Source organism: Scylla paramamosain, unplaced genomic scaffold, assembly GCF_035594125.1.
Source record: "Scylla paramamosain isolate STU-SP2022 unplaced genomic scaffold, ASM3559412v1 Contig6, whole genome shotgun sequence".
Taxonomy (NCBI): Eukaryota; Metazoa; Arthropoda; class Malacostraca; order Decapoda; family Portunidae; genus Scylla; species Scylla paramamosain.
Genome location: NW_026973671.1, coordinates 1762501 through 1790000, shown reverse-complemented (window position 1 = coordinate 1790000; position 27500 = coordinate 1762501). Strand labels below are relative to the sequence as shown.

Here is a 27500-nt window from a genome sequence, read left to right as displayed (position 1 = left end):
TGAAATAATTCCCTACATCATAAAGTTCTCCTAATGTAATAACACCTAATGTGTCAACCTAACCCAACTTGATCTAACGTAACCTAATCTAACCTGACCTAAATCTAACCTCGCCTTAGTTTACCTTACCTTACCTTACCTTACCTTACCTCATCTTACCTTTCCTTGCCTAGTTTATCATGAGATCGTAACTTAATACGGTAGTCACTCGTATTTTTGGGGAAATCTTGAGGGGAGATCTTGTTGATGCAATGTTCACGGAATTGTATATAAGAACCTAAGCATCACACACCACCACCTCATCTCCGCCACACTTCCCAGTCATCACTCGTAACACTTCCTTCTTAGCCGCAGCGCCTCTACCATTCAAACACCTGCTCCTCACTCACAACTCCCTAACATACATCAGTGCATCTCATTACCAACCACTACCTTCTCTTTCACAGATACTCCAAGCCACTCGCAGCTCACGTCTCTGTCCCCACGTCTCCACACACACACACACACACACACACACTCATGCCCGTCCCTCACCACCCTCACCACCCACTGCCTGCCACTCACCTGCCACCCTCCGCTCCTCACGATTTACAACACGTCCATCACCCCCTACCGTCTGTTCCTCTCCTTCATCAAGCCCACCTCGCCTCTCAGCCTGTCACTCCGCACTGTGCTCACACTTCCTTATCAATCTGTACCATCGCATTAATACTTTTTTCATACATGACTGGCCTAGATATCAGACTGGATGAGAAGTAACGGGTTCAACTCTGATTAAGCTAGATTTGAAAATGAGATAGGAGGATATTGGTTCTTAAGTTGGATGGTAAGGCTGGAATACATTTTGCTACGAGGTTATTAGTTAGAACAATTAAAAAAAAAAGTAAATAAGAGAAGATTAGACAGATTTATGAATGGGAATGATGGGTATTCAAGTATTCAAGTTAATATTACTTAATTTCAAGTAGGAATATATGTTTAAGTCCTAACGAGATTGTTTAGCTACATTACTTTTCCTAAAATAAGTGGAATATGATAATGAAAGGAGACACAAGATGAAACAAGAGCACGTATTACGCCAACGTTCTTCTGTTGCCTTTCATGGAGAGAGTTAGGTTGATCCCATTCACCTGCCTTACCTATACAACACTTACAGCCGCAGTATTAGAGGAAACTAGCTACAGAATAAAGGAAAAGAAAGGCGTGATCTAATGGTATAGTCTTGATCAGAAGTCGAGTAGCTCACCGCATTTCTTTCCGTAGTGTTTTCCTTCAATCCCAAGTCCACTGATCTAGTAAGAATCAGTCAATTATCAGATTTATTTATTTCTCACTTAAATTTACAAGTACATACTGACTTACTTTGGTACACGGCTTGATTTTGTAGACTATCCCTTCTTTTGAACTTGTCAGCATATCAAAAGACTTACGGTTCAGGATACACATTATGGGGGAATGCAACAAGTCAGGTGACCATAACTACTGTTGCTGGTAGCGGTGGGTATGAATGGCTGCTGGCACGGTGATGTATATGTGCACCTAGTTTGAGTGGACACATGCATTACACCTGAACTACCACGTGTTGGCTCACTGGCTTCTTGCAACTTCTCTTACGTTCTTGTGACGGAGGGTGAAAATAAGAGACCGCCACGTGTTGACTTTCCAGTTAGCGATCCCTTGCACCTTCCCTTACGTTCTTATTACGGGGATAAAACACTTCCGAGTCTCACTAACTCCAAGATAAGGGATCTCGGAATTGACAATGGAGAGGACGATTGAAAGGGGACGACGGGTACTGACTCCGCCTCCTCCTCGTCGTCTTAATGAGGCTTATCGATTTACTGAGTGGTGTAGGGGCGGGTCACGGCTGGTCCTGAGGGCCGCGGCTCACTGTTTCATGGTTACCGTATCCCATATTTGCTTTCAACACCATTGCCAGTTTGGTCTCTCTCTCTCTCTCTCTCTCTCTCTCTCTCTCTCTCTCTCTCTCTCTCTCTCTCTCTCTCTCGGATTAATGGAGGTGAAGTGTATATTGTGTTTGGTCATGAATGTAATATTTATCATGTTTTAAAAGGTTATGTGATGTTAAAGCTTTCACGTGTTTGTCAAGAGAATATTAGTAAGTATTTTTCTATTACTTTCTATTTATTTTATATAATTATTCTGCTTATCTATCTTTTTTTTTCTGCGTATCTGTTGGTCTATTTATCGAGATCTATCTATCTATCTATATCAGCCTATCTATCTATGTCTACCTATGTCTATCTATCTATCTGTGTTTCTATTTTTTTTATCTATATCTATCTCTATATGTGGCGTGTATCGTTTCCATTACATGTCGTAACAAAACCTTGGACGTTGTTTCCAATTCAAGGCCACGTAGCGCACACCCTCTTCTGCTAATTACCTCATCAAGTTTTAATGAGTACGTGGAGAAATTTCGTAAAGGTGAATTAATACGAGGATACTCAGGACGTGACGGTGAGGCCCGAATGAGTTTGTTCCTGCCACACGCTCTCAAATGTAAAGGGCTTGTAGTGTACAATTCAGGAAGCCCCTATCGTCTTAATCCTCTGACACCTATAGGAGTTGTACATTTATTTTCACTAGGAAGTTTTACTCATCAAGAATTAAGCCACAGATACTAGAAAGCCTTACTAGATATTCAATGGTACCTTTTACATGTGAGTCTTGTCTTTTAAAATCGGTGTCTAAACTTATGCCAGACTGTAATAAGCTGAGAAAAAGTTGTAGCAGTCAGAGTTAAGGCTTCACTTGGCAAGTAACCTGAGTGGACTGTAGGAGAGAACTGTCACTGCTTCAACGAGAAAGTCTAACGTAAACTTGGAGCGTCGGTTTGAAGCTTCGATCTTAACTAATGCGAAACACAGTTGGAAGCATTTTAGCATTTGCAGCAACACAGGGATCACATTTTCAAAATCTAAATCTCATTTTCAAAATCTAAATCTCGGGTGCAGTCAGTCATCAGTAACATTCCCGTCCATCAAATTATCCTCTTTATGATTTCTCTTTCCAGGAGTGTGAACTGTATTATAGGAAGCAGGATTACAAAAACATCAAAACACGCTTTGTATTTTCTGAGAAGAAGAAGCAACTGTATCATTTGCGTTCATCAATTTATCCTTTTTGTTCTCAGTCTCTCCAGGAGTGTTTGTAAAATATTATGGTAAGGAGAATTGCATCGTACCTTCTAAAAACCTCAAAATATTGCATGAGCGTTTTGTTTCCTGATGTCCTCCTCGTAAATTGTAGTATAAAGGAATGGGGGACAAATCACACACACACACACACACACACACACACACACACACACACACACACACACACTCACTCCAAAGACTATCGGTGCACGGCATGATCGACACTTTTGAATTGACCGTAGTATTGTATTCAGATTACGCAGCCAAGATGGAAAGGATCAGTGTATGGGTACTTCTATATAGTGATTCGAAACGTGTGGAATGAGACTGTCGAAATACATCTCTACCTATACATGAAGGCTGGCATCTCAGCACTCCTTTCCCAATACGTATCGTCACTGGTCTCGAAATGTTTATTATAGAGTATGCACCGATACCTTTGTGAAGCGAGTGTTCCTTCTGAAGCCTTGAAGCAGTACATGAATCTTTGGCTTTTTAGAGATGCCTTAATAAACTGTCTTATGTGAAGGACTGAGCGCTTATCATATCATATACTTCCTGTAAACGTGAAAAGCTTACATGAATGGGTCTCGGTTTGTTCTGAAGCCTTGAAACACTGCACAAATCACTGGCCTTCGGAAAGTGTCGTCTGTGGTGAAGTATTAAGTGCCAGTCCTCTCTGAAAACCTCAAAAGCTAACGTGAATCGCTGTCCGTATATTCTGAAGCCTTGAGATATTACATAAATCACTGACTTCCGGGAGGTGCACTCGTACATTTTCTTGTGTGAAGGAATGAGCGCTTATCCTCACGTGCGCCCTCTGAAAACCTCCAGAGCTACCTTCAAAAGCTGGCTGTGTATTCTGGGGATGAAAACATTGAAGGCGCACTCATACAAGGTGAAGAATTAAGCACACATCCTCACACGCCAAGATGAATGGTTCGCTGTGTACTCTGGGGATGGATGCAGCTCGTGTCAAGGTGTTCTCTTTCCAGAATAACCTTGAGTCTTCATAATTAATAAGCCCCGGCTGGGAGAGATTCAGCTGCCCCACTGCCCTTTACACTCCCGCCGCCAGCCACTCTGTTGTGAGCACCGTGGACGTGGGCACTGCTGCCAGCGTAGGTGTGGCTGTTGCTTCCTGACTAAACTAAAGTGTTTTTTTTCTGAAACACGACATAGTAAACACCTAAGAAAACCTGAACACATCGAAGGCAAACGAAAGAAAATTAAGTTGACGAAAAATTTTGCGGCATGTGGAAGCTTTAAATGCCGTGAATGATCCCTGGCCAGTGCGCATCGCTGTGTTTACATCCCCACGCCACCATGCGATCTCACCTCTTCGTCCCCCTGATCAACCCCTTCGTACCCAAACCCCACGGAGTGTACGTTGTCCTCCAGGAACCACAACCGAGAGTCCGTGACATCTCCGCAGGGCGCTCAAGGACTAAGGTAAATACTACTGCTGGCCACACTCACCCGCCGCCAGCACCTCCAGTCCACGAGGGTCACACGGGTTGGTGATTAGGTGATGTTGAGGCGTGTGAAGGTTAATGTTGTAATGAGGGTGCTACGTTTTTGTTTTTCGCGCTTAGGTACGCGCGCACACACACAGGAACACAGGATAAGACGGAGAAGCAGTGTACTGGTTTGTAAGTTTGTAAAGACAGGATTTTGTAAGTAATGTAGTCATTTTCTTTGTTGTTGTTGTTGTTGTTATTGCTCTCCTCCCTTCTCCTCCTCCTCCTTCATCACCTCTCCACGTCCACACCTGCACGCCAAGAAGGCACTCAAATAAAAATATTGTATAAAAAATGTGTGTGTGTGTGTGTGTGTGTGTGTGTGTGTGTGTGTGTTTAAGGGCGAGTGAAGGCGATGATTTAGAGTGTTTTTAAAGTTCGTGTGCAGACCATTACCACGCAGGAATCGCTCCTGGACAGGGTGTTGTCAGAGTCACTCAGCAGGCGCGGCGTGGTGTGCCGTCATGAGGAAGCCCGCCACTGAATAAAGAACGGGAAGGCACTCAGAACGCATACTTCACCAGCCTCGGAGGGAAACTTCTGCCGGAGGAAAATTTGAGGGAACCGAACCTCCAATGAGAAGCCCGAGGAGAGAGAAAGAGAGAGAGAGAAAAAAAAAAAAAAACACTCAACATCCTCGGTCTGTCCTTTACTTATAATCTGAACTCGAAACTTCACATCTCATCTCTAGGTAAAACAGCTTCTATGAAGTTAGGTGTTCTGAGACGTCTCCGCCAGTTTTTCTCACCCCCCAGCTGCTAACTCTGTACAAGGGCCTTATCCGTCCATGTATGGAGTATGCTTCACATGTCTTGGGGGGGGGTTCCACTCATACTGCTCTTCTAGACAGGGTGGAATCAAAAGCTTCTCGTCTCATCAACTCCTCTCTAACTGACTGTCTTCAGCCTCTCTCTCACCGCCGCAATGTTGCATCTCTAGCTGTCTTCTACCGCTATTTTCATGCCAACTGCTCTTCTGATCTTGCTAACTGCATGCCTCCCCTCCTACCGCGGCCTCGCTGCACAAGACTTTCTTCTTTCTCTCACCCCTATTCTGTCCACCTCTCTAACGCAAGAGTTAACCAGTACTCTCAATCATTCATCCCTTTCTCTGGTAAACTCTGGAACTCCCTGCCTGCTTCTGTATTTCCACCTTCCTATGACTTGAATTCCTTGAAGAGGGAGGTTTCAAGACACTTACTCATGAATTTTTGACCACTGTTTTGACCCTTTTATGGGACTGGCATTTCAGTGGCCTTTTTTTTTTTATTGGATTTTGTTGCCCTTGGCCAGTGTCCTTCCTACATAAAGAAAAAAAAAAAAAATATATATATATATATATATATATATATATATATATATATATATATATATATATATATATATATATATATATATATATATATATATATATATATATATATATATATATATATATATATATATATATATATATATATATATATATATATATATATATATATATATATATATATATATATATATATATATATATATATATATATATATATATATATATATATATATATATATATATATATATATATATATATATATATATATATATGAAAGCTCATTCTGACCTGAGTTGAGTAAAGGTCTTCAGAGTAGTGCTGCTGTTTGACGGAAATTCATCTGCTAAACGTACAGACACGTCACCCTGCGGAAGTCACGTGACCAGCGGAAATATTTCCGGAATGCTGTTTTCGCCAATTTTATGAATGAAACAAATATTGTATTAAGAATAATATTATGAAACTTAACAATTCAATCTGTACCCTTGTTTTGGTTGCAGACTTAACGCATTATCTGTCACTGTTAGACAACCAGAGGCTGTCAGTGATATTTGCCAGCGGAAACTGTCAGAAGAGACCCAGACTTCTTTGGGTTTACGTGGAATTCCTGCAGCGTGAAGCATTTTGAGGTGTCACATCTATTACCAACACGTACTGCATTTTATATCATGTGAGTGTTACTCTGTATTACAGCTAATATATTAACATTGTCGTTGTTTCACTCTTCTGACAATGCAAATACGTATTATTAAGTTACCCTTAACTTTGTTTGTTACTTTCTCTCAAGACAGAAAACGAAGTGAGGATGCAAACGTACACTTGTGTGAAATGTATTTATCTTGTACGCTATCCAGTAAACGTACTTTGATGTAACTGAAAGTATTTGTACAACAGTTATCGTCATGGCTACACGTCATAGTTTCCAAGAAAAGTGGTTGTCAAACGATTTGTTCAAAGCATGGCTGGCGAGAGTTGAAGGAGACAAGAAACGGGCGTACTGTCGAGCGTGTCACAAATATTTGACAGCAGAAATTACTTGCCTCAAGCGTCACTGTAAATCAAGGCAGCATACAAACTTAGAAGAAAGGCGGCAGACCATACCAAGAAATAACGGTCAGTCTCCCCAACCAGGCACATCTCAAAATGACCAACAGAACTTGAAGATTGAAGATCACGACTATCATGCACCTCCCCTTGTGACAGGTGGTGTGACAGGTGGTGTTGCTTACGCAACAATACTTTTGGCAGTATTCCTAGCGGAACACAATCTACCGTTCATCATTTGTGATCACCTCATAGACTTAAACAAACGAATGTTCCCAGACTCAAAAATTGCTGCTGAAATGTCCATGAAAAGAATGAGGTGCACAAATACTGTAAACAAATTAGGTAAATTTTCCAATGAATGTTTGGCTGAGAAACTTAGGAAGTGTAAATTCAGTATTATTGTTGATGAAAGCACAGACTGTAATGAAACAAAATCTTTGGCAATTATGACAAACTATTTTGATGAAGAAGAAAGTGGTATCAAAATTGCTATGTTGGACCTTGTGGATGTATATAATGGTGCCAACGGTTCAACTGGTCAGGGTTTGTTTAACATAACAAAACAGTGTCTGCTACTTGATAATATCCCATTAGACAATCTGATTGGTTTCGCATCAGACGGTGCATCAAATGTGATGGGTAACTACAACAGCGTCACCAGCAGACTGAGAGAAGAATGTCCTGGCATTACTGTCTTTAGATGTGTCTTCCACAGCATCCATTTGTGTGCTAGTGAAGCAGTTAAAACCTTGCCTCGTGCATGCGAGGAATTGCCACGAAACATATATAATTATTTTGCACATAGCGGAAAGAGGAAATCAGAGTTTCGGGAATTCCAGTGTTTCTGCAATTTAAAACCGCATAAAATACTACATGGTAGTGCAACAAGGTGGTTATCATTACATGAGGCTGTGGCAAGGGTTTTGGAGCAGTGGAGTGCCCCAAGGTTGTATTTTCAGAGTAAGGTTTATGATTGTAGGTTGCTGGCTGTTGAAAACATTAGGAAGGCACTAGAGGATCAAGCAATAGTCTGCTATCTACATTTCTTGAATTACATTTTGCCACATGTAAATAATTTTAACTTAGAGTTCCAGAATAAAGGCCCAACACTTCATTCGATTCATGACAAATATCTAGCCTGTATCGGTTTTTGGTACATTCCATTTGTCAGGAGCATTTACTTTGTAAAGTTCCCTTATATGATATCAACCCAGCAAACGGCAGCCTACACAAACCTGTTCATCAAATTTACCTTGGGGCAAAATTACACTCGTTGTTTCAGGCACCAGAATATGTGAATAATGTAGATATGATGACTGACATCAGGTTAAGATGTAGGACTTTTCTTATTGTACTATGTCAAGAAATCAAGAAAAGACTTGACTTAAATAATAAGTTATGGATGTTGACACGATATTTGCATCCCGGGAAAGTAATGGATCCCACCGCCAGAGCAAACATGTCATCCCTCAGCGACTTAATGGATGAACTGCCAAGGATCACCAATATGTATGATAAACAGACTGTTCATAACGAGTGGAGAACTGTTCACTTTTATAAATTCCCAGACCATCTTAAAGATCCAAAGGTTTATATTTGCCTACTCTATGTTCATCTTATGACACTTACGGACGCCATGGGAAATTTCCAGTACCGGACCTTTGCTACATTTGCGCTTAATGTCCTGTCGCTTCCAACTTGCAATGATGTTGAACGGCTATTCTCTAAACTGAATATCATAAAGCGAAAACAGAAAAATTGTCTCCATGTGAAAACTGTTAATCATTAATGGCTTTGAGTGAGATTTCACTTCAGCAAAGTGACTGTACAACATTTGGACCTAGTTTAGCAATGTTATTGTGTGTCTGCAACTAAATCTGATCATGCAGTATTGTTCATGTTGGTGGGTGATCACTTTATTTACTGTACATATAGCTTTCTACACACTAATCAAGTTTTTTTTCTGCTAAACTAATGTATTTCGTTTTGATATATATATATATATATATATATATATATATATATATATATATATATATATATATATATATATATATATATATATATATATATATATATATATATATATATATTTTCCATAAGGCAAAATTTCCTTAAAACTTTGTTTTACATATGCCTTTTTTCTGAAACCTGCGTATAATTGCTACTTTATTCTAGATTTAGACCAGAAGTATTGGAAACACATTGTCGTTGACTTACAAGCTCTCAGCATCACATGGATAGATGGACAAAGACGTTGTATCACACCATTAGTTAAAAGTGCACTCTCTCTCTCTCTCTCTCTCTCTCTCTCTCTCTCTCTCTCTCTCTCTCTCTCTCTCTCTCTCTCTCTCTCTCTCTCTCTCTCTCTCTCTCTCTCTCTCTCTCTCTCTTTCTCTCTCTCTCTCTCTCTTTCTCTCTCTCTCTCTCTCTCTCTCTCTCTCTCTCTCTCTCTCTCTCTCTCTCTCTCTCTCTCTCTCTCTCTCTCTCTCTCTCTCTCTCTCTCTCTCTCTCTCTCTCTCTCTCTCTCTGTACCATATGTAGAAAATGCAGTATGTCTAGAAGCGATAGTAATGTCATCAGAGATAAGGCGTGGGAACGGAAGTTGTAGACAAACGACAAATATCGTACCACTGTTTTTTTTTTTTTTTTTTTTTCGTGCTGGTAACAGATGATCCTGCACTGTAACATTCCATGAATACAACAAAGGGGATATGAAATTAATTACTTAGGCCAAAAACAAGAAAAACAGGAGTGTAGTTACGCTGTGGGAAATGTACTGAAAAGCCTTTGCCAACACGTTTTTAATGTGGCTGGTGACACGTATAAGCATTATATCAGCGCTGATATCATGGCCTCATCACGGGAATTCATTAACACTTGTTGTATCAGGGCTCATGTTATGGCCTCATCGCGGGAGTTGATTAACACTTCTAGCAGTTCCTCTTACTTTATCTAGCGAGGACGTTTGTGCACAGGCTGGGAACGTATCCTGAACAAAAAAAAAAAAAAGGTCTTCTGCAGAACTGACTGTCATATGATATGATTTAAAAAAAAATCTACTGTTTTTGTAAAAGACCAAGAAAAAAAAAAGTGAGTGACGACGACAATTATTATCCTCGTCATCTTTTTTGGGCATTACGTTTATTAGACAGTGATGAAGAAATTGTATACAGTGAGAATGCAAATGTGGATAATGAAGGAGAGGATCTATTTGTTAGTGACGATGAAAATAAAGGAAGTAATGAAGGAAATTATTCACAAGTATTGGCAGAAGCAAGTAATGCTCAGTATCCTTATCTTTGTTATGCATTAGTTTGAGGTGACTTTCCTGAAGAAAATGAAACAAGTGAAAGTGATGATATGGAAAGCGACGTTGTACTCACCAGTGACGATGAAAGCGAAGTAAGTCATGAAGAAAGTGATTCTGAAGAAAATTAAGAAAATGATAATGCTAACACTTACGTGCAAACCCATGATGTGTCCATACATGATGGCGATGAAAACGAACAAAATGATGATGACAATTAATCACACAGTGACGGACTACATCATTATCTTCGTCATCTCTTTTTTGCATCAGGTTTAGAAGGCAGTGATGAAGAAAATTAAGGTAATGAAACTGTCAGTAGAAAATATCGAAAACTGGCCGGAAACACGTTTAAAGACTAACTACTAACCGTTCATTCCACACAAGTGAGCATTCTGCTGCAAGGCTAGGGAGAGGCATGCAGTTAGCTAATTCCTAAGAGCAGAGTGAAAAGACTGATAAAAGACCGCAACAGAAGCTACATCGTGGCGGACACGAAGGTTGAAGACAGTCAGTTAGATGACAGCTAGCTGTTCATTACATCATACATCATTCCAACTGCAACTGCCAAGGTAAATATACCACAGTGTATATTTTGAATTTTCTGAAATGCAAGGAAGGCTGAAACAATTAATTTTATGTAATTATACAAAATTTTTCTGTATACATAGTCAATTTACAGAAGTGTCTGGTTACGTGTCGTACTTGATCCCGTTCTCTTTAGTTTTCACATCAATAGAAAACGGCGGAAATTTAACGTCATGCCAGCTACGGAAAAACGGCACCACTGTGAAGGAGGATGTGACGCACTGGACCATGTTTATGTATTAATTTAAATTACAAAATTTTTCAACATTTAGTATTTCCTTATAGAAGAGTAACTTTTCGTGTCATAGAAAAAGTATAAGGGCTTTCAAAAATATTCATACAGTTTTTAAGAAATGGGAGGAAAGACGAGTGTGACTCGCAGAAATAGCCATTTACCATTGTACTGTAACAGTGCGACACCAGACATGGCCTCAAAACGAGCCAGGAAAGCTCCAGTCTGGACCTACATGGACTAAATAATGTCTGACGCTACTGTGTGTTTAATGTGCAAGGACACACTTAAGTATAAAGGAAATATTTAAGGTATGATTAAGCATTTCCCCACGAAACATCCATTAGAATACGCGGAGATGCGGGAAGAGTCTGTGCCAGATATGGCTGGGAGTCAGAGACCAGCAGGAGCATCATCAGCCACGGTGTAGCCTACTTTATATCAAACGATTGACAGGACTCTGTTCTACAAAAATTACTCTGCTAAGAAGAAGGAACTTGATCACCTTTTAATGAAAACGATTGTTCAAGATCTTCAGCCACTATCTATAGCTGAAGATAAAAGGATTTAAAAGTTTCGTTCATAGCCTAAATCCTTGGCATGAGATGCCTAGTCAGTCGCAGAGTGTTGACGAGAACACATTTACCATTTCTTTATGAACAAGAAGTACAGCAAGTCCGTAAAAAACTTGAAAAAGCTAAAGACATTGATTGCATTGACCACAGACATCTGGACATGCAGGCAAACAAAAGGCTTTGTCACTGTCACACCACACTTCATTTCTCATGATTTTAATTTAGATCTGTTGTATTGGAGACAGTAATAACGACAAAAAATCATGCAGCACAGAATATAGCAGAGGAACTGACACATGTATGCAGTAAATGGGAAATTCTAGACAAGGTATATTGTGTTGTTACTGACAATGCTGCCAGTATGAGTTCAGCAATAAAGAACATCATGAATTTGCGTCATCTTCCATGCTTTGCTCATACACTAAATTTAGTTGTACAGGATTCATTGAAAAATGTAAGAGAAATGCAAAAAACAAAAGATAAAGTAAAACAAATTGTTGTCTTTTTCCACCATAGTGTCAAAGCCTCTGACAAACTGAGCCAGCTTCACCTACAGCACGGTGTTCCTGTCAAGAAACTAATTCAAGACGTAGAGACTAGGTGGAACTCTACTTTCTATGTGCTGGAACGCTTCATTCAGCAAAGTGATCTCGTCACCACTACACTTTGCTTGTTGGGGAAAAATGACTTGTGCCTTCGCAGTGATGAGCTTAACCACATAGAAAAAAAAAATTGCAATTACTGTATTAGACTATTTTGATGACTACAACAAGACGAGGAGTTTCTGGCGCTGGTGTGCTTGATAAAGCAAATGTTTGGGATTCGAGATTCTGCTTTTGAACGCGAATGTGTAATGAACCGATCGAAAATTATTGCATGTGTTTTACCTACTCGTACATCTCGCTCGTGTGTGCCTTCATTGCGTAGCTTTTCAACAGGTCTGCTCCTTCAGTGTCCCTCTTGTCATCTAAAAAATTACTAAACCCACAACATTACTTATACTAAGATCACTACCTTGCCTCCGTTTTCTTCGTTCCTTCATTTTCATTCTTGTCCTTGTCACCGTCGTCGTCCTTGACCTCCTCCTCCTCCTCTTCCTCCTCCTTGCTCTTGTTTTTGTTGTTGTTGTTGTTGCTTTTGTTGTTGTTCTGCTCCTCCTCCTCCTCCTGCTCCTCCTCCTTTTCCTTCTTCACCACCACCACCACCGCCCACATCCCCTTTACAGTACCACCAGTCCCCTGAACAATCGCCACCCCTCACGTAAGCCCATAACCCAACGCTAACACCTGCCTTCCCTTGGTTCCTGCAGCAGAGGGAGGTGTTCCACGCGCCCTTCTTCACCACCCGGTTCTGTACGGCCTGGACGGGGCTCTTCTGCCCGCTCTGCCTCGCCTGCCTCTCCTGCTTCCGGAGGGACAAGGACTCACTCAAGGTCTCCCTCAAAACCATCGCACAGAACTTCAGGGACCGCGGCGTCACTTTCAGTAAGTTGAGAGAGAGAGAGAGAGAGAGAGAGAGAGAGAGAGAGAGAGTGAAAAATACTTTGGGATTATTTTATTAGCTTTGGGGCACAACCCACCAAAATAATGAAAACTGACATGAAAAAAAAAAAGACTATTTTTTAGGGACTGAAAGATGGACGATTATTGATTATTGTTGATAAAAGGAATATTTTCAGTGGGGAGAGAAAGCAGTACTAGTTTTCTGTCTTGAACGTGCGAGGATCATATTGTAGTGTTATATGTTGTTATCGTCCAAAGTTTTAGTGTGTTAGGTACAGACAGGAAGGTCTCACGCGTGGAATCGATAATAGTTCAGAGGAAAGGAGGAACAGCAACATTAAGAAGGATGAGGCTACGTCGATGAGGCTACGTCAGAGAAACACAGGAAAGAAAAGCTCCTGGCGGGGTAACTAGAATGACTGGGTTTTAGAAGATCATGGACGTTGCCTGCAGGATGAAGGGTCTCGGCTTGGGCTCGATGAATAAAAGACAAAGGCAAAGTTGACTGGACAAAAGTACAGTGGCAAAAATACGTGAGCAAGACAATAGAGAAGTGGGGAGTGTACTGATGCAAGACTGATGAACATTAGACACTGTGTTCTTGATTAGCAATGGAAAGTCGGATCAACAATGTGAAAAACTGGGATGGAAAATATTAGTACAAGTGTGGCTAGAGAACACTGTTGTAAGAAGTCAAAATATCGAGAGAAATATGAAAGAACTAGTGTATAATGAAACTTTTTGTTGTAGAAGATCGGGAGCAAAGCTAATGAAAACTGCGTCATCATCATCATCATCATCATCATCATCATCATTATAAAATAAGGAAAGCTTCTGAAAATATTATCGAAAGAATGCAATGTGTCGAGAGAGATGGAAATGATGAGAGATGCGCACAGTATTTCTGGTAATAAATTTCTGCTTCCCATTCTCGATATTTTTGTGTCACCAATTCTACGTTTTTGCGACAGGAACATGAAGGAGTGTGCGAACGATAAAGTTTCACAAAGCAAAGAACGCTTTCGGCAGAGGCAAGTTAAAGGCAGCAGAGAGTGAGGGGATGCGGGGCCACTTGCCTCGGTGCAATGGTTGGCGCTGAGGTGACGCGTGGTGTGGTGACCGCCTCCTACAGATTTTACCTGGTTTACGTTTGAGGTGTGTGTGTGTGTGTGTGTTTGTGTGTGTGTGTGTATGTAAACGTTAATTCAAATCGATGCATTTCCTCACGTTACTTACACTGTAGACTTTGACATGTTAATAGAGACGTGTCCTTTCATCCCTCGAGGAGTGACGCCCGCCTGCCTCCCGCTCCAGCACGGCAGGTAAAGAAAACGAGAATCTGTTCCCCGCCTCCCCTGGGGCACCTGTTTCAGATTGGAAAAGTTCTGCATTATTTTACCGAATCTCTTAATCTCTTGGTAAATAGGAAACGGCGAGCAACAAGCGACCTTTCATGGTTATTCATCACGATTCGAGATTACGACCTTAAATGTAACTTGTTTATCAATGCACCTTATATTTACATGTGACAGAATAGTCAGGCGTGGAGGGAAGGGCGCCTGAAGTGTGTGGACAGTGTGAAGACCAGTGCCAAGAAATGCCGGGGTTTTGGGTGCCGGAGAAAATCAGTGATGGTAAACTGTTGACGGTAGAAGATTAATTGGGAATTTTTTTGGTGATGCAGGTCAGATGGAAAATTTTTAAAGGTGGAAAAAATTATGGGAAGTTTCCGTGATGGAAGAAAGATAAGGAGTTTGTCGAGGCTGTTGACTGGCGGCTGGTCAGTGTTGGTGTCTTCACTCCATGGAGAGAGTTCTGAAAGTTGATAAAATAAAGACACGTATAAAAAAAAAGTATAGAAGAATGAAAGCAGCGTTAGTTAAAGAGTGGAAGGTTTTCAACACATCACTGGTTCACTTCAGGCTGAAACACAAGCAAGGGGAAACAGTAACATCGAAAACAAGCCACCAGCAAGGGACGCTCAGTGGAAACTCGATAACAGCCAATACCTGCCGTGAAATTACCTCGTGCCGCCGCCGCCCTTCACGCCACCACGCCTCAGGACGCAGCATTACGAGCTGATAGTGTAAAAAAAATGCAGATAGGAATCCAAAGGGCTTTCAGATATACAAGTCTACAGACAGTGCTCTGTGATCAAATTTACATACACTAATACTCGCGCGTGTGGACTTGTCATTAGTATATATGAGGAATGAGCATTGCAACAGCTTTCATAGTTGAACAATTATTGATAGACCATTGCGAGATTCAGCAGTGCAATACACACAAGAACGCACCCCACCATCCACTGGGAACACAGGCAACACACACACTCAAGAACCATCCTACCTACGCCGCAGGCACGCAGTGAACTGTTACTAACACTGACGGGACAAAAAACAGCAATGTACTTTTCCTGACAAAGTTTTCTTGGCTTTAGTCGTTTAGTGGACAGAGGAGAGGGAGAGAAGACGCAAAACAAAAGACGAAGGGAGAACGGCATGGAGAAAGAGAGAGAGAGAGAGAGAGAGAGAGAGAGAGAGAGAGAGAGAGAGAGAGAGAGAGAGAGAGAGAATGGAAGGGGTGAGGCTGGGTAATGAGGATCATCCTCTGCATAGGTTTTCTCGCCACCAGTTTGTTATGAAGGCTAGTGGGAAGCTCGGCAAGGACTACACGTGAGGACAGAATGGGAGCAGTGAAAGACAGAGAGGTAGTTAGACTGGCCAATGATGATGATCTCGAAATTTCCTTCCTTTCTTCACCAGTTTCTTAATCCTTTTCCTCCAGAGCATCTTCTCCCCAATTATTTACGTTTTGACGCTCATACTTATGCTAGTGTCTTAAATAACTCTGTAGCTTGAAAATACAAAACTTGACTTCTTAGTCTCTCATTTCGTATCTATGTGTCCATGCAGACAGTCTTCCAGTGCTGTGAATGTTAACAGGGAGTGCAGCACAGTGAGGGCTTAATGAGACCCACGGGCAAACTCAGTAAGAAGAAACAACAGAAAGGCAGGAAAGTGGAGAGGCTAATGATGCCGCCCTCTGAGAATTAGTCCCCCATTCGTTCCGTGATGAGACCCAGGGGCGAGGCTACCAAAGACTTTCACCGCCTAAGTCAGGAAGGGACACGACGAGGAAACTGGAGAGGCTGATGATGACTCGCTCTCAGAGCCAATCCCTCTTTTGGTTTTATAAATAGATCCTAGAGGCACACACACACTGACACACACACACACACACACACACACACTAATTATAGTGACGTTTACAAGCAACAAAACCACGCGGGAACTTTGCTTCTCACTCATGCATGTAAACGAGGAAGCTCTCAGTAAAGTGATGGCTATTTGGGATGCTGAGGGAGTAATATGGTTATGAGAGGACTGTTGCACGAGGCATTAAGGGAGGAACTGGTTGAGTAAGTGGTATAGAGAAGGTAGGAAGGCTGGAGATTACATTCATACCAGAAAACGATTTTATTCAATGTAAGGACACACACATAAGCATGAAACAGTCCTTTACAGTACAGCAATAGATACACTGTACTCAGATGAATTACTAATGATGATACATACAATATATTCACGATAACCTCCAGCATCATTGCATCACATACTATAACTGTTTTGATGGACTAATGCTTACATAGCTGCACCATACGTATTCCTGCTTCTGGATAGCGTATTACAGTACATTACCTAATCCTTTCACTGCTGCGATCTTCCTTTGTTAACTTTGAAAAGGGTGTGAAAAAATGTTTGCATGGATACAGAAGAGAGAGAGAGAGAGAGAGAGAGAGAGAGAGAGAGAGAGAGAGAGAGAGAGAGAGAGAGAGAGAGAGAGAGAGAGTTAATTAATTTAGCTACAGGACAATTTGAGTCTGTAGCACATAAGTGTTCAAAAACTGACGGTTGGATACGGGAAAATAGTTGTGTAGTAGTGAAAGGGTTGATATCAAGAGTAATGCTAATTTATCACGTAGTTTATATCATCTACTACTCACTGGAATCCCACTATTAACATTCCTGATTCAGTATAACGTACAGCACCATTACTTCACCTACAACCTGTGCATTATGAGTACTATCAGTGTCTTAACCTCTGCATATTATCGGTTATTACGCAACAATGCACATCACACATGATGCAGGATAACATACAGCACTTACTGCAGCTACTTACTGTCACTGGCGCCTTATCAGTTATCAGTAACTACTTAACAACACATCACAGAGCACAAGAACTTGAGGAGGTAAGCGAAAAAAACAAGGAAAGACTGCAATTTATTGGAAGACGGAAGACGAAAATAGGAGCCTAATTTACTGAGGGTGTAGCTATAAAGGCAAGGAGATAGATGAGAGAGAAGGAAAGAGTAGACGAAAATGAAAGGTTGCTGCAGGAAGACCAAAGGAAGAGAAACAGGGAAGAAAGGGAAGGGAAAGCTGGAAGACAGACCTTTCCGTGCTGAGATATGGTTAATTATGCTGTAAGTTCTTGTTATCTCACGGAACTGTAATTTACCTCTTGCCGGGTGTCTCTCTCTCTCTCTCTCTCTCTCTCTCTCTCTCTCTCTCTCTCTCTCTCTCTCTCTCTCTCTCTCTCTCTCTCTCTCTCTCTCTCTCTCTCTCTCTCTCTCTCTCTCTCTCTCTCTCTCTCTCTCTCTCTCTCTCTCTCTCTCTCTCTCTCTCTCTCTCTCTCTCTCTCTCTATATATATATATATATATATATATATATATATATATATATATATGCTGTGTGTTTGAGGAAGATAAGGAAATGGGAGAAGAAAGGAAGAGGAATGTGATGAAGATGAAGCGGAGAAGGAGGAGGAGGAGAAGGAGGAGGAGGAGGAGAAGCAGAAAGGAAAGGAAAAACAGGAAAATGGGATGAAGATGAAGAGGAGAATGAGGCGGTGGAGGAGTAGGAGGAGGGTGGGGGTAAGGAAGGAAGAAGAATGTGTTGAAGACGGAGAGGAGAAGGAGAGAATGACTGTTGTGATGGACGCTGCATGCGTGACCATGCCAAGTGTTGTGGTTGTGAGCTCTTACCTGCCTCGTGCATCACTGAGGGACGCTTCATGAGGTGGACAGGCCCTTCATCTCCTACTGCTGTTCTCGCTCAGTACCACCACCACCACCACCACTATCAAGGTCACACCTGCTACACCTACACAGTGCGTGTTGATGGAGCGTTAGCCCACGCTCCCTACACACACAGACATGCCAGTATTCTAAAACGCTTTGCTCTCTCACCACGAGTATTTTCCAAGGTCATAGAGATGATTAGCCGGGTTGTCAAAATGTTTCTCTTGTTAAGGCACTCAGCAAGGTTAGTTTACCCAAAGAAATCATTTTCTGCGATAAATTGTAATGAGAGAAAACACGATATGTAGAATTTAATAGTGCACTTATTTTCACTCCGTGATGAATTTAAAGCCCTTTAAAGCGCATTTAAGCGGTATTGGTAGTGGATCACGCGTCATTTAAAGGTCCCGTTATCATTGTAAAATAACTCTTTCCTGAATTTTTCCGTGAGAGCACACAATTATATATTTTCTCGATTGTATTCGTAATTTAAAGTGCATGACCGATCCTCGATAACCTGATTGTGGTGGCCTGGCTGTAGAGGCCCCGAGGCATTGGCGCGAGAGGCAGGCTGACGAGGACTACGTATCTTTGTCCTTTTTCCCGTCATTTCCCTGCACCCTGCCACCCTTGACTATATGTCAAGATACCCTTCTCAAAGAAGAAGTTGATGCAAAAGGCAAGAAAGCAAAAGAAAAGAGAGAACAATTTGAGACAATTTCAAGCCTCTCACAGCAGTGACGCTGCTCCCATCACCAACGCTGCCTCAACACCTGTTGGTGTTATTTCTACAGCTGCTGCTTCTTCTGCAACCGCTTCTACTGGTGTTGCCCCTGCTACTGTTACTGCAGTTTGTCATACCATTGCTACCGTGCTGCCGTGTTGGAACACAACTTTGGATACCTGGCATCAAGTCTCTTACTCCACCTCGGATTTCCCACATCACACCACACACTACATGCACTGATCAATAAAGACAAGGAAATGCTGAGAAATGCAGAATGCAACAGAAAAAAAAACAGAAGAGAAAGATAGAAGCAGGTGAAGAGTGCGAGGCAGGTGCACACTGAAAAGCTGGCAACAACGAATGAGGTGGCTCCTCATGACACCCACACCATGTGTGCATAATATTTTTTTCCAAAAAAGGTGAGCAGTGGCCATCAGAATGAAACATTGTACCACATACTAATGTAGAATACAATGCATTATGAGAGAGTAATATTTGTTGGCCCAAAAAATTGCACACAAAAAGATTAAAGGGCGGCAAAGTAAGGAAAACTTCAAATGTTCGTATCTCAAAAGTGCATTGCCTTAACTTCAAAATTCCTGAGATTGGAAAGTTTTTAATCGATCTTAAATCTGTTTGCAGTTTTGGACAGGGAAGTAAAACAGCAACATTTGATAGTTAGATTTTTCTTCTAGATTGTATTTGTTGGTCACAAGGAGGATGGAAACATTAAAAAAATAGTAGAGAATGAGTACATTAATACAAAATTCATAAGTACTATTATTTTTCGAATCCATGGATTGTCTAACTTGGAAAAGTAGAGGAATGTTCATTCTTTAATTCTATATAAAGAAAACTGAAATCGGATTAAAAACACAGAAACTCATCCCATTTTAAATGGGTAGTAAATTTACATAAAAAGTGATTTTTTTTTTTTCTTTTAAGACATCTTGATATTGTAAGTGAATGATCAGTACAGTACTGCATTCAGTCCATAGAAAAATTCATGACGATTGGTGTAATATGACACACTGACCTCGTTGAGTATAGAAATCTTGTTCATTTGTCACTAGAAACGTAAAAAGACCTTTAAAAACCTTTGTAACTTTAACTTAAGACTCTGAATGTAGTGAGGATGTGGTGCAGCAGTGTTTCAGAATACTGTCCACAGACACAGACACACAGACACACACACAGCACAAGCATCACTCCACGGTCCCTTCATACCCGTCACTCCCTTCCATTTGTCACGTCGCAGCAGGACGAGGAACATGACCACCATTCCGAGCCTTCCAGAGAGAGAGACTCGCTCCCTCTCTCCTCTCAGCGTCCCCTCATCTTTAGTCTGCTTGGCCATGGCTGGCTAGATTTTGGTTAGACAGACTCACACTCCCTTGGCGTCCTGCATTTCCGATATTTTCCGGTAAAAACACGGTCCTTTTGTTCGGATAACCTCCCTTGAGAGTCGTGATGCTGGGTATTCATCTTGAGTAAGAGGAGAAATGGGACGATGTATCTTTCTTCTCTCTCTCTCTCTCTCTCTCTCTCTCTCTCTCTCTCTCTCTCTCTCTCTCTCTCTCTCTCTCTCTCTCTCTCTCTCTCTCTCTCTCTCTCTCTCTCTTTCCTTTGCCAGCAGCAATGCGCGCTATACATGAACGTGTTAGTTAAATTATTTCCTCATGCTTCCCTCCCTCATGCCGCTCTCTCGTGTTGTCGTATGGGAAAGGAAGGAAATCAGTGAAATGGTAAACAGGGAGGCTGGGGAAGGAATGCATGACTGAGGGGAAGGAAAAGATGATCCGTGGACGCGTGGGTGAGTCAGTGTGGGAAAGATGGGGTGACATGAATGGAGAGTGGACCAAACAGATATAGAAAAAGAAACCGGATGAAAGTATTTTTTGAAAGAGAGAGAGAGAGAGAGAGAGAGAGAGAGAGAGAGAGAGAGAGAGAGAGAGAGAGAGAGAGAGAGAGAGAGAGAGAGTTTTTGTGGTCGTGTCTCTCAGTATAGTGGTGGGATGCCGCGGCCTTTCAGCTCCTCCTCCGTGGTGGGTTGTCTTTGTGCTCACGAGACCGAGTTGCGGAGGAGGAGACAGGAAGGCAAATAAGAAAGAGAGAGAAAAATGGTAGCACGGGGAACATGAGCCAGAAAGAGAGAGAGAGAGAGAGAGAGAGAGAGAGAGAGAGAGAGAGAGAGAGAGAGAGAGAGAGAGAGAGAGAGAGAGAGAGAGAGAACCGGATATCTGGTGAAATGAAAAAAAAAATGAAAATTGGTGTTTTGTGTTTTCATTTAGTGTGTGGATCTTTGTTCGCTCTTCCGCTTTATTTTCTCTTTGGTGTTTTTTGTTGTTGTTGTTGTTGCTGTTTTTGTTTTTCAAAGCTCGCTCGCTCTCTTGCTCGCTCACTCAGTCACTCACTCTTACTCACTCACGCTTACTCACTCACTCATACTCAAACGCACGTCAACAGAAAGGAAAAAAATTGCCTGCACTGACTATTATAACTCAGTAGCCACTGTTACTCACCACACTTCCTCTTCTGTCATTGCTTCTCACCAGCCAGAAGGCCGTTCTCAAATAACTCATTCCCTGAAAAAGAAGAAAAATGGTGTAGCAAACCTAAGCTGTTACTGAGCAGCTCGTCGTGTTGATTATTATTCGTTGAAGATTGTGAGTGGAAGTAGATTTTCACATTCTTTGATATTTAATGTTATTCTTATCTTATTCACTCATTCACCCACTTACTCCTTCACACTCATTCACCCACTCACTCATTCACTCACAAATTCTCCCTCACGGACACACCATTTGGTCTACACCCACTCCAACTCAATGCTTTAATTTACAACCTCACTCACTTAAGTACACTCATTTCCACCCTCACTTCTACTTAACCTCTACAGTCTCACTAATCACCACCACCACCACCACCAACACGAGTACCTACCCCAGCTCACCACTCCCTTTCCCTCTCTCCACCCGGTGCTGCCTCTTCTGCATGCCGTGGCTGGTGACAGGCTACATGCACGTCTACTCGCTTTGGATCTTCGACTGCACTGACGTCATGGCTCTCTACTCTGCCCACGTCTCCTTCGTGTTCCTCCTCTCGTGGGTGATCCTGCATGACCAGTTTGTCGGCGTCAGGGTGAGTAGACTGACTGGGCGGGAGGGTGTTGATGGGCGTCTGTGGTATGTGATGTGGTCTGTGCTGCTGCTGTGTTGTGTATGGAAACTGTTGGTCTTGGTCTTCTCCGTGAGCTGGAGTGACTGTTGTTGGTGTATTATGTCTTGATCACTGCTGTTGCTCTTTTCTTTATGTATGTGTTTCTTTTTTTTTATTTTAGATGTTGGGTACTTCTTTTTAGATAACTAAACTGATAAAAAAGATAACGCCTCAATGTGTGTGTGTGTGTGTGTGTGTGTGTGTGTGTGTGTGTGTGTGTGTGTGTGTGTGTGTGTTAGTTGTGTAAAAATGCAATATTTCCAAATTGTAGAGATTAAGATGAAAAAAAAAGTGAGTTTAGTTCTTTACCTGAGCTGTGGCTTATTTGTTTTGACTTCTTTCTTTAACGTTTTTCCAGAATCATCCTCTTCTTCACTGTTTTCTAGATGTTATTTTTTTTTTTTTAATTACGTGTAAGTTTTGAATCAGCTAATATTCTCCATGGTTCACCTTTAATTTCAGTATTTTCCATGTACCTTTATTCATTTTTTCTTATAGTTTATTCGCTCATTCATTCATTTAATCATTAGTATGGCGAACTAATTACTCAGTCGAAGATCAGTTACTCAAGTTATTCAGTCAGTCAGTCACTTAGTTATTCAGTCAACCAGTCAGTCAGTCAGTCAGCCACTCAGCAAGTCACTAAGTCAGTCATTGAGCCACTCAGTCAGTCAATCAGCCATCAGCCAACCAGTCAATCAGTCCGTCATTCAGTCACTCAGCCACCGCAGCTCACATTGATTGCCTTGCACGTACTGTTGCCTCTCACTGTCCGTACCTTACCGCCTTTAGCAGCAGCAGACAGTTTGTGGCCTTCCTTCATCACGGGGACACACCCTTACATGACACACAAGCCCCAGTGACCAGACAACCTTCACCTTTCACCAGGAGTATATTAACCAACAGCAATTACTGACACAAGCCTTACACACCTCTGCACTGCTCCCTCACGACAGCCAACCCCAAAATGCTCCCTTGTGTGGAGTAATGAGTTGATGAGTCTTGTTGGCACGAGTTGACTTATACTAGTAGAGGTTATACGTTCGACTATTCTCGCTTCTCCTCAAGGTCACTGTAATGTGGTTCAAGTTTAAACAGTAATTTAGAAAGGCAACAAAGAGAGTGATGCAATTTTTCAAGCCTTTTAGTGCCTGTGTTCTTCTATTATTGCGTGTTAAAATCGTCTGGGGTTATTTCAGTGCAAGGACACGCGTCATATTGTTTTCAGCTGTCAGAGTGTAGACTGTAGTGTGATCGTGCGTGTGATGTCTGTACTCGAGGAAGTGGAGGAAGGGATGGAAGGTTGAGAGAAACACTGATGGGAGTATTGCAAAAGATACATCAAAAAAACACTATGAAGGTACATACAGGCTACGAGGAAATGCCGACAAAGGAAAGGGTGAGGCAAGGCGCCACTCTCCTAACCTGTCCACGGTAGTATTACAGGAAGCTTTAAAGAATGAAGAATGCAAAGAATTATGATACATGAAGAATTGCTAAATATTTAAATACCTGAATAACCTTATGATGTCTGGAGAGTCTTGTCATGAATCTCGGAGCGTGTAAACTCAGGGGTATTATTCTTAGTTACTGTTTAGTGCAACAAAATTCTTTGTGTGTCTATCTCACTCATAATAAACACCGATAATGTTTATTTTTGTCGTTTGTTAAATTTACAATTGTGCTTAATGATGTTTTCCATTTTCCTGCGACTTAAATTAATTCAAGAGAGTGGAATTAAATAATCTCTGGAATTAAGTCTGCAAGCTCTTTTATATTAACTTTTCAGAGACCAGCTTTTTTTTTTATGCTTAGGTAATAAATACAATGTAGCTCTCTTCTGTCTACTAAGATCCGCATTCTCAAACATTTCACCGCTCCGTCTCACCTCTACTCATGTGTTTCTAGTGGAAGTTATTGTTTTCAGGAGCGTTTCCAATGACGCTAGTATTAATGTGACAAAGACTCCATCATCAAGCTTATAAAACAGTCGTAATGAGAGAACAAAGCACTCAAGAATACGAGAAAATAATACAGTTATCTTGGTGCTGATCTCATGTCATTCAGTTATTGTAGTCACTAACCTTTGCTGCCGGTATACAGTCAGTCTTTGTGTGCAATCTCAACAACACATGACCATCCTCGTTTGACCCTTCTTCCTTCGCGTCCATCGGTGGAGTAGTGTCGGCACGGATGTTGCCAGTGTTGAATCGCTGTTCAGTGTTCCGGTCACGTCTTATCCTCGGTTAGGGGGAAACTTTTATCTCAGTGGTGTGGTAGTGGTGATGGATGAGGAGAAGAGAGAAAGAGAAAGAGAGAGAGAGAGAGAGAGAGAGAGAGAGAGAGAGAGAGAGAGAGAGAGAGAGAGAGAGAGAGAGAGAGAGAGAGAGAGAGAGAGGATAAGATGGAGGGGAGAAGAGGAGATTAAGAGTGAAGGAGGATGTAAGGAAAAAGAAGGAAAAGGGAAGGGCACGAGATGTGGAAGATACTGAATGTGGTACTGAAGGAAGAGATGAAGAGTCACGTTAACATGAAAAGAAAAGAAGGACACTACAGCCTGCCATCTTTCATCCCTACTACTGTATTCCATCCTTTCACCCAAACTAGTCTTTATTCTTCTAAACCTTTTATATCACTCCTGTCTATACCCTTTAGTTAGTTAAGGATTACACATTAATAAGAACATGAGGAGAAAGGGAGGGCAAGGAGGAGGAGTAGGAAGAAAAAAAAATACAGAATATGTGGAGACAGAAAGGAAGTTAAAGGAAGTTACATGCTCTTGCCTCTTGATAATTCACATGTGTACCCATTTTCTTTGACCTGGTTGCGGAAGAGGAAGAGGAAAAGGAGAAACACAAAGGAATACCAAGGAAGAGTAAGCATCTGTACATAAGCTGATCCTTAAGGAGCCGATTGTATGTGAAAAACTACACTACCTGATCCACAGACGCAGGATAACAAAGGGCAAAGGAGGAGGAGAGGAGGAGGAGGAGGTGTTAATGGTGAGTGTTGTGGTAATGGTGGTGGTGTTAAGAGCCAGAAACTGGAAGACGCAATACTCGTAAAAAAAGAATGGCTAATAAGAGAAGCGTGGATAGACACAAGAAACAAGAGGAGGAGGAAGAAGAAGAACAAACGGGGGTATAAGAAAGAAGATGATGACGAGGATAGAGATAAGAAATAACATGAGCAGGAGAGGGAAGAAGAAACGGAGTATAATGAAGAGGAAGATGACAAAGGTAGAAATAAGAAATAAAATGAAAAGGATTAGGAAGAAGAAACGTAGTATAAGAAAGAGGAGGATGACAAAGATATAGACAAGAAGTAACAAGAGAAAGGAACCTTGAAGAATGATGTGTGTTTTGCTGGACACGGCTACTCTTGCACCTGTGTTTTTGTGTGACGCAGAAAGAGGTGGAGAGTGACGGTGGGAAGAGAAGATAGGTGTACGATTATTATTATTATTATTATTATTATTATTATCATTATTATTATTATTATTTTCTTTTTTTGTAGAGCAACACTAGTTTAAGTACCTATGTATATGTATTGATTTTGCACATGTTGTCGTTGCTGTTATTGCTGCTGATGATGATGATGATAGTGATAATGATAATATAATGTACTATGGGCTTCAGAGGCGGTGTTGCATTTTATTTATTTATTCATTTATTTATTTTATTTTATTTATTTATTTATTTATTTTTTTTTTTGAGGGGGTGGGGGATGGAATAATGCAAACAGGTCTAGCAGACTGATGAATTGGCATTTACTTTGACAGACTAGATTGTGGTGGTGGTGGTAGTAGTGGTGTTGGTAGTGATGGTGGCGGTGGCGGCAGCAACAATGATGGCCAAGTACAGAAAAAAAAAAAAAAAAGATAGCAAGCTTGATAGTGTGCGTCACCGCTCGATAGCTAATCACAAGGAGCCCTACAGGAGGACAAGAGGAAGGGAGAGAAGATGAATGAAGGAGAATCGAAGAGAAAGAATGGGAAAGACTGGGAAGGGTTTAGCACTGTACCATAACAAGACTCAGCACATACGCCTTTGTTCGATATTGTTCAGTCGTTCACAATGTTGGACTGAAAAAAAAAAAAGTAAACGCACCGAAGAAAATACACATAAAAAAAATAGATGAAGCACACCATCTGAAGACTTGTATTATATTTATACCGATACACTAAAAAAAAAAAAAATCAAAGGATATAAAAGTACATTGATATGCTTTATGGCTAAACACAACCAACTCTCTTGTTTAAGTGTATCGCAGTGAGAGAGAGAGAGAGAGAGAGAGAGAGAGAGAGAGAGAGAGAGAGAGAGAGAGAGAGAGAGAGAGAGAGAGAGCTACGTATTAACAGTGAGCACGTGTCAAATTATCATCTTAGAGCAGGAAAGTGCTAATATCCGTGGAGAGTCCCGTAGGAGATGAGATGAGATGAGAGGGAAGAGTGGCAGCAGACCATGAAGCAGCGAATATTGACAAGTGGCATTAATAAACACACACGTCTTGCTCTTCTATCCCCTTCGCTTGATCACGTTTGGCTCAACACTCGGGTCTTGCTTGGCTGTCTTCCTTTTGTTCCGTAGGTGTCTCTAATGATGAGGAGGGAATTACACGCTACACCAAACAATGGTGGAAGTAGTAGTAGTAGCAGTAGTAGTAGTAGTAGCAGCAGCAGCAGCAATGATAATAATAGTAGTAATAATCTGTGTATATCTATTAATGTCTTTCTATATACCAGGCTGGCATCACACACTCTTAGACCCTGTTGTAAACGAAGAGTCTCGTAAACATAATAATAATGACAATAATAATAATAATAATAATAATAATAATAACAATAATAATAATAATAATAATAATAATAATAATAATAATAATAATAATAATAACAATAATGATAATAATAATATGGAGATGATGAAAACAATAGTAATGACGATAATGTTTACTTTATTCTTACTAGTAATAGCTGGTAATTGCAAAGGGCTAAGGAAATTGTAAGTAGTAGTGAACAGATTGACAGTGAACGCGTAAAGATAACAGTGTGTGTGTGTGTGTGTGTGTGTAAAGACGGATCCCTACTTAATGAAGCAGTTTCCCTATCTATATTTCTAACAAAAGTGCAAAAAGAAATGTTTCACGATACACCGTATCGTGAAACATTTCTGCCCGCAGCCGGACTACTTTCAAGAGGCTGTAGTTGAAATTAC

The 27500-nt window shown here is 41.1% G+C and overlaps 1 protein-coding gene across 10 annotated transcripts in view; it reads left to right on the top strand.

The window, feature by feature from the left end:
• LOC135096728 (uncharacterized) overlaps nt 1-27500 on the top strand; it is a 171018-nt gene that overhangs the window by 91376 nt on the left and 52142 nt on the right. For 4 of the 10 annotated variants that reach the window (XR_010264968.1, XR_010264967.1, XM_063998463.1 and 1 more), the window contains one exon: nt 13058-13232. Coding sequence is in view for 5 of the 10 variants with exons in the window: in XM_063998463.1 (XP_063854533.1) it covers nt 13058-13232 (175 nt within the window). In the remaining 5 variants the exon portion in view is untranslated. Of the gene's footprint in view, nt 1-3850; nt 4614-13057; nt 13233-22078; nt 22371-27174 lie in introns of those variants that run through there. The other 6 variants (XR_010264971.1, XR_010264970.1, XR_010264969.1 and 3 more) reach the window with 3 other exon arrangements.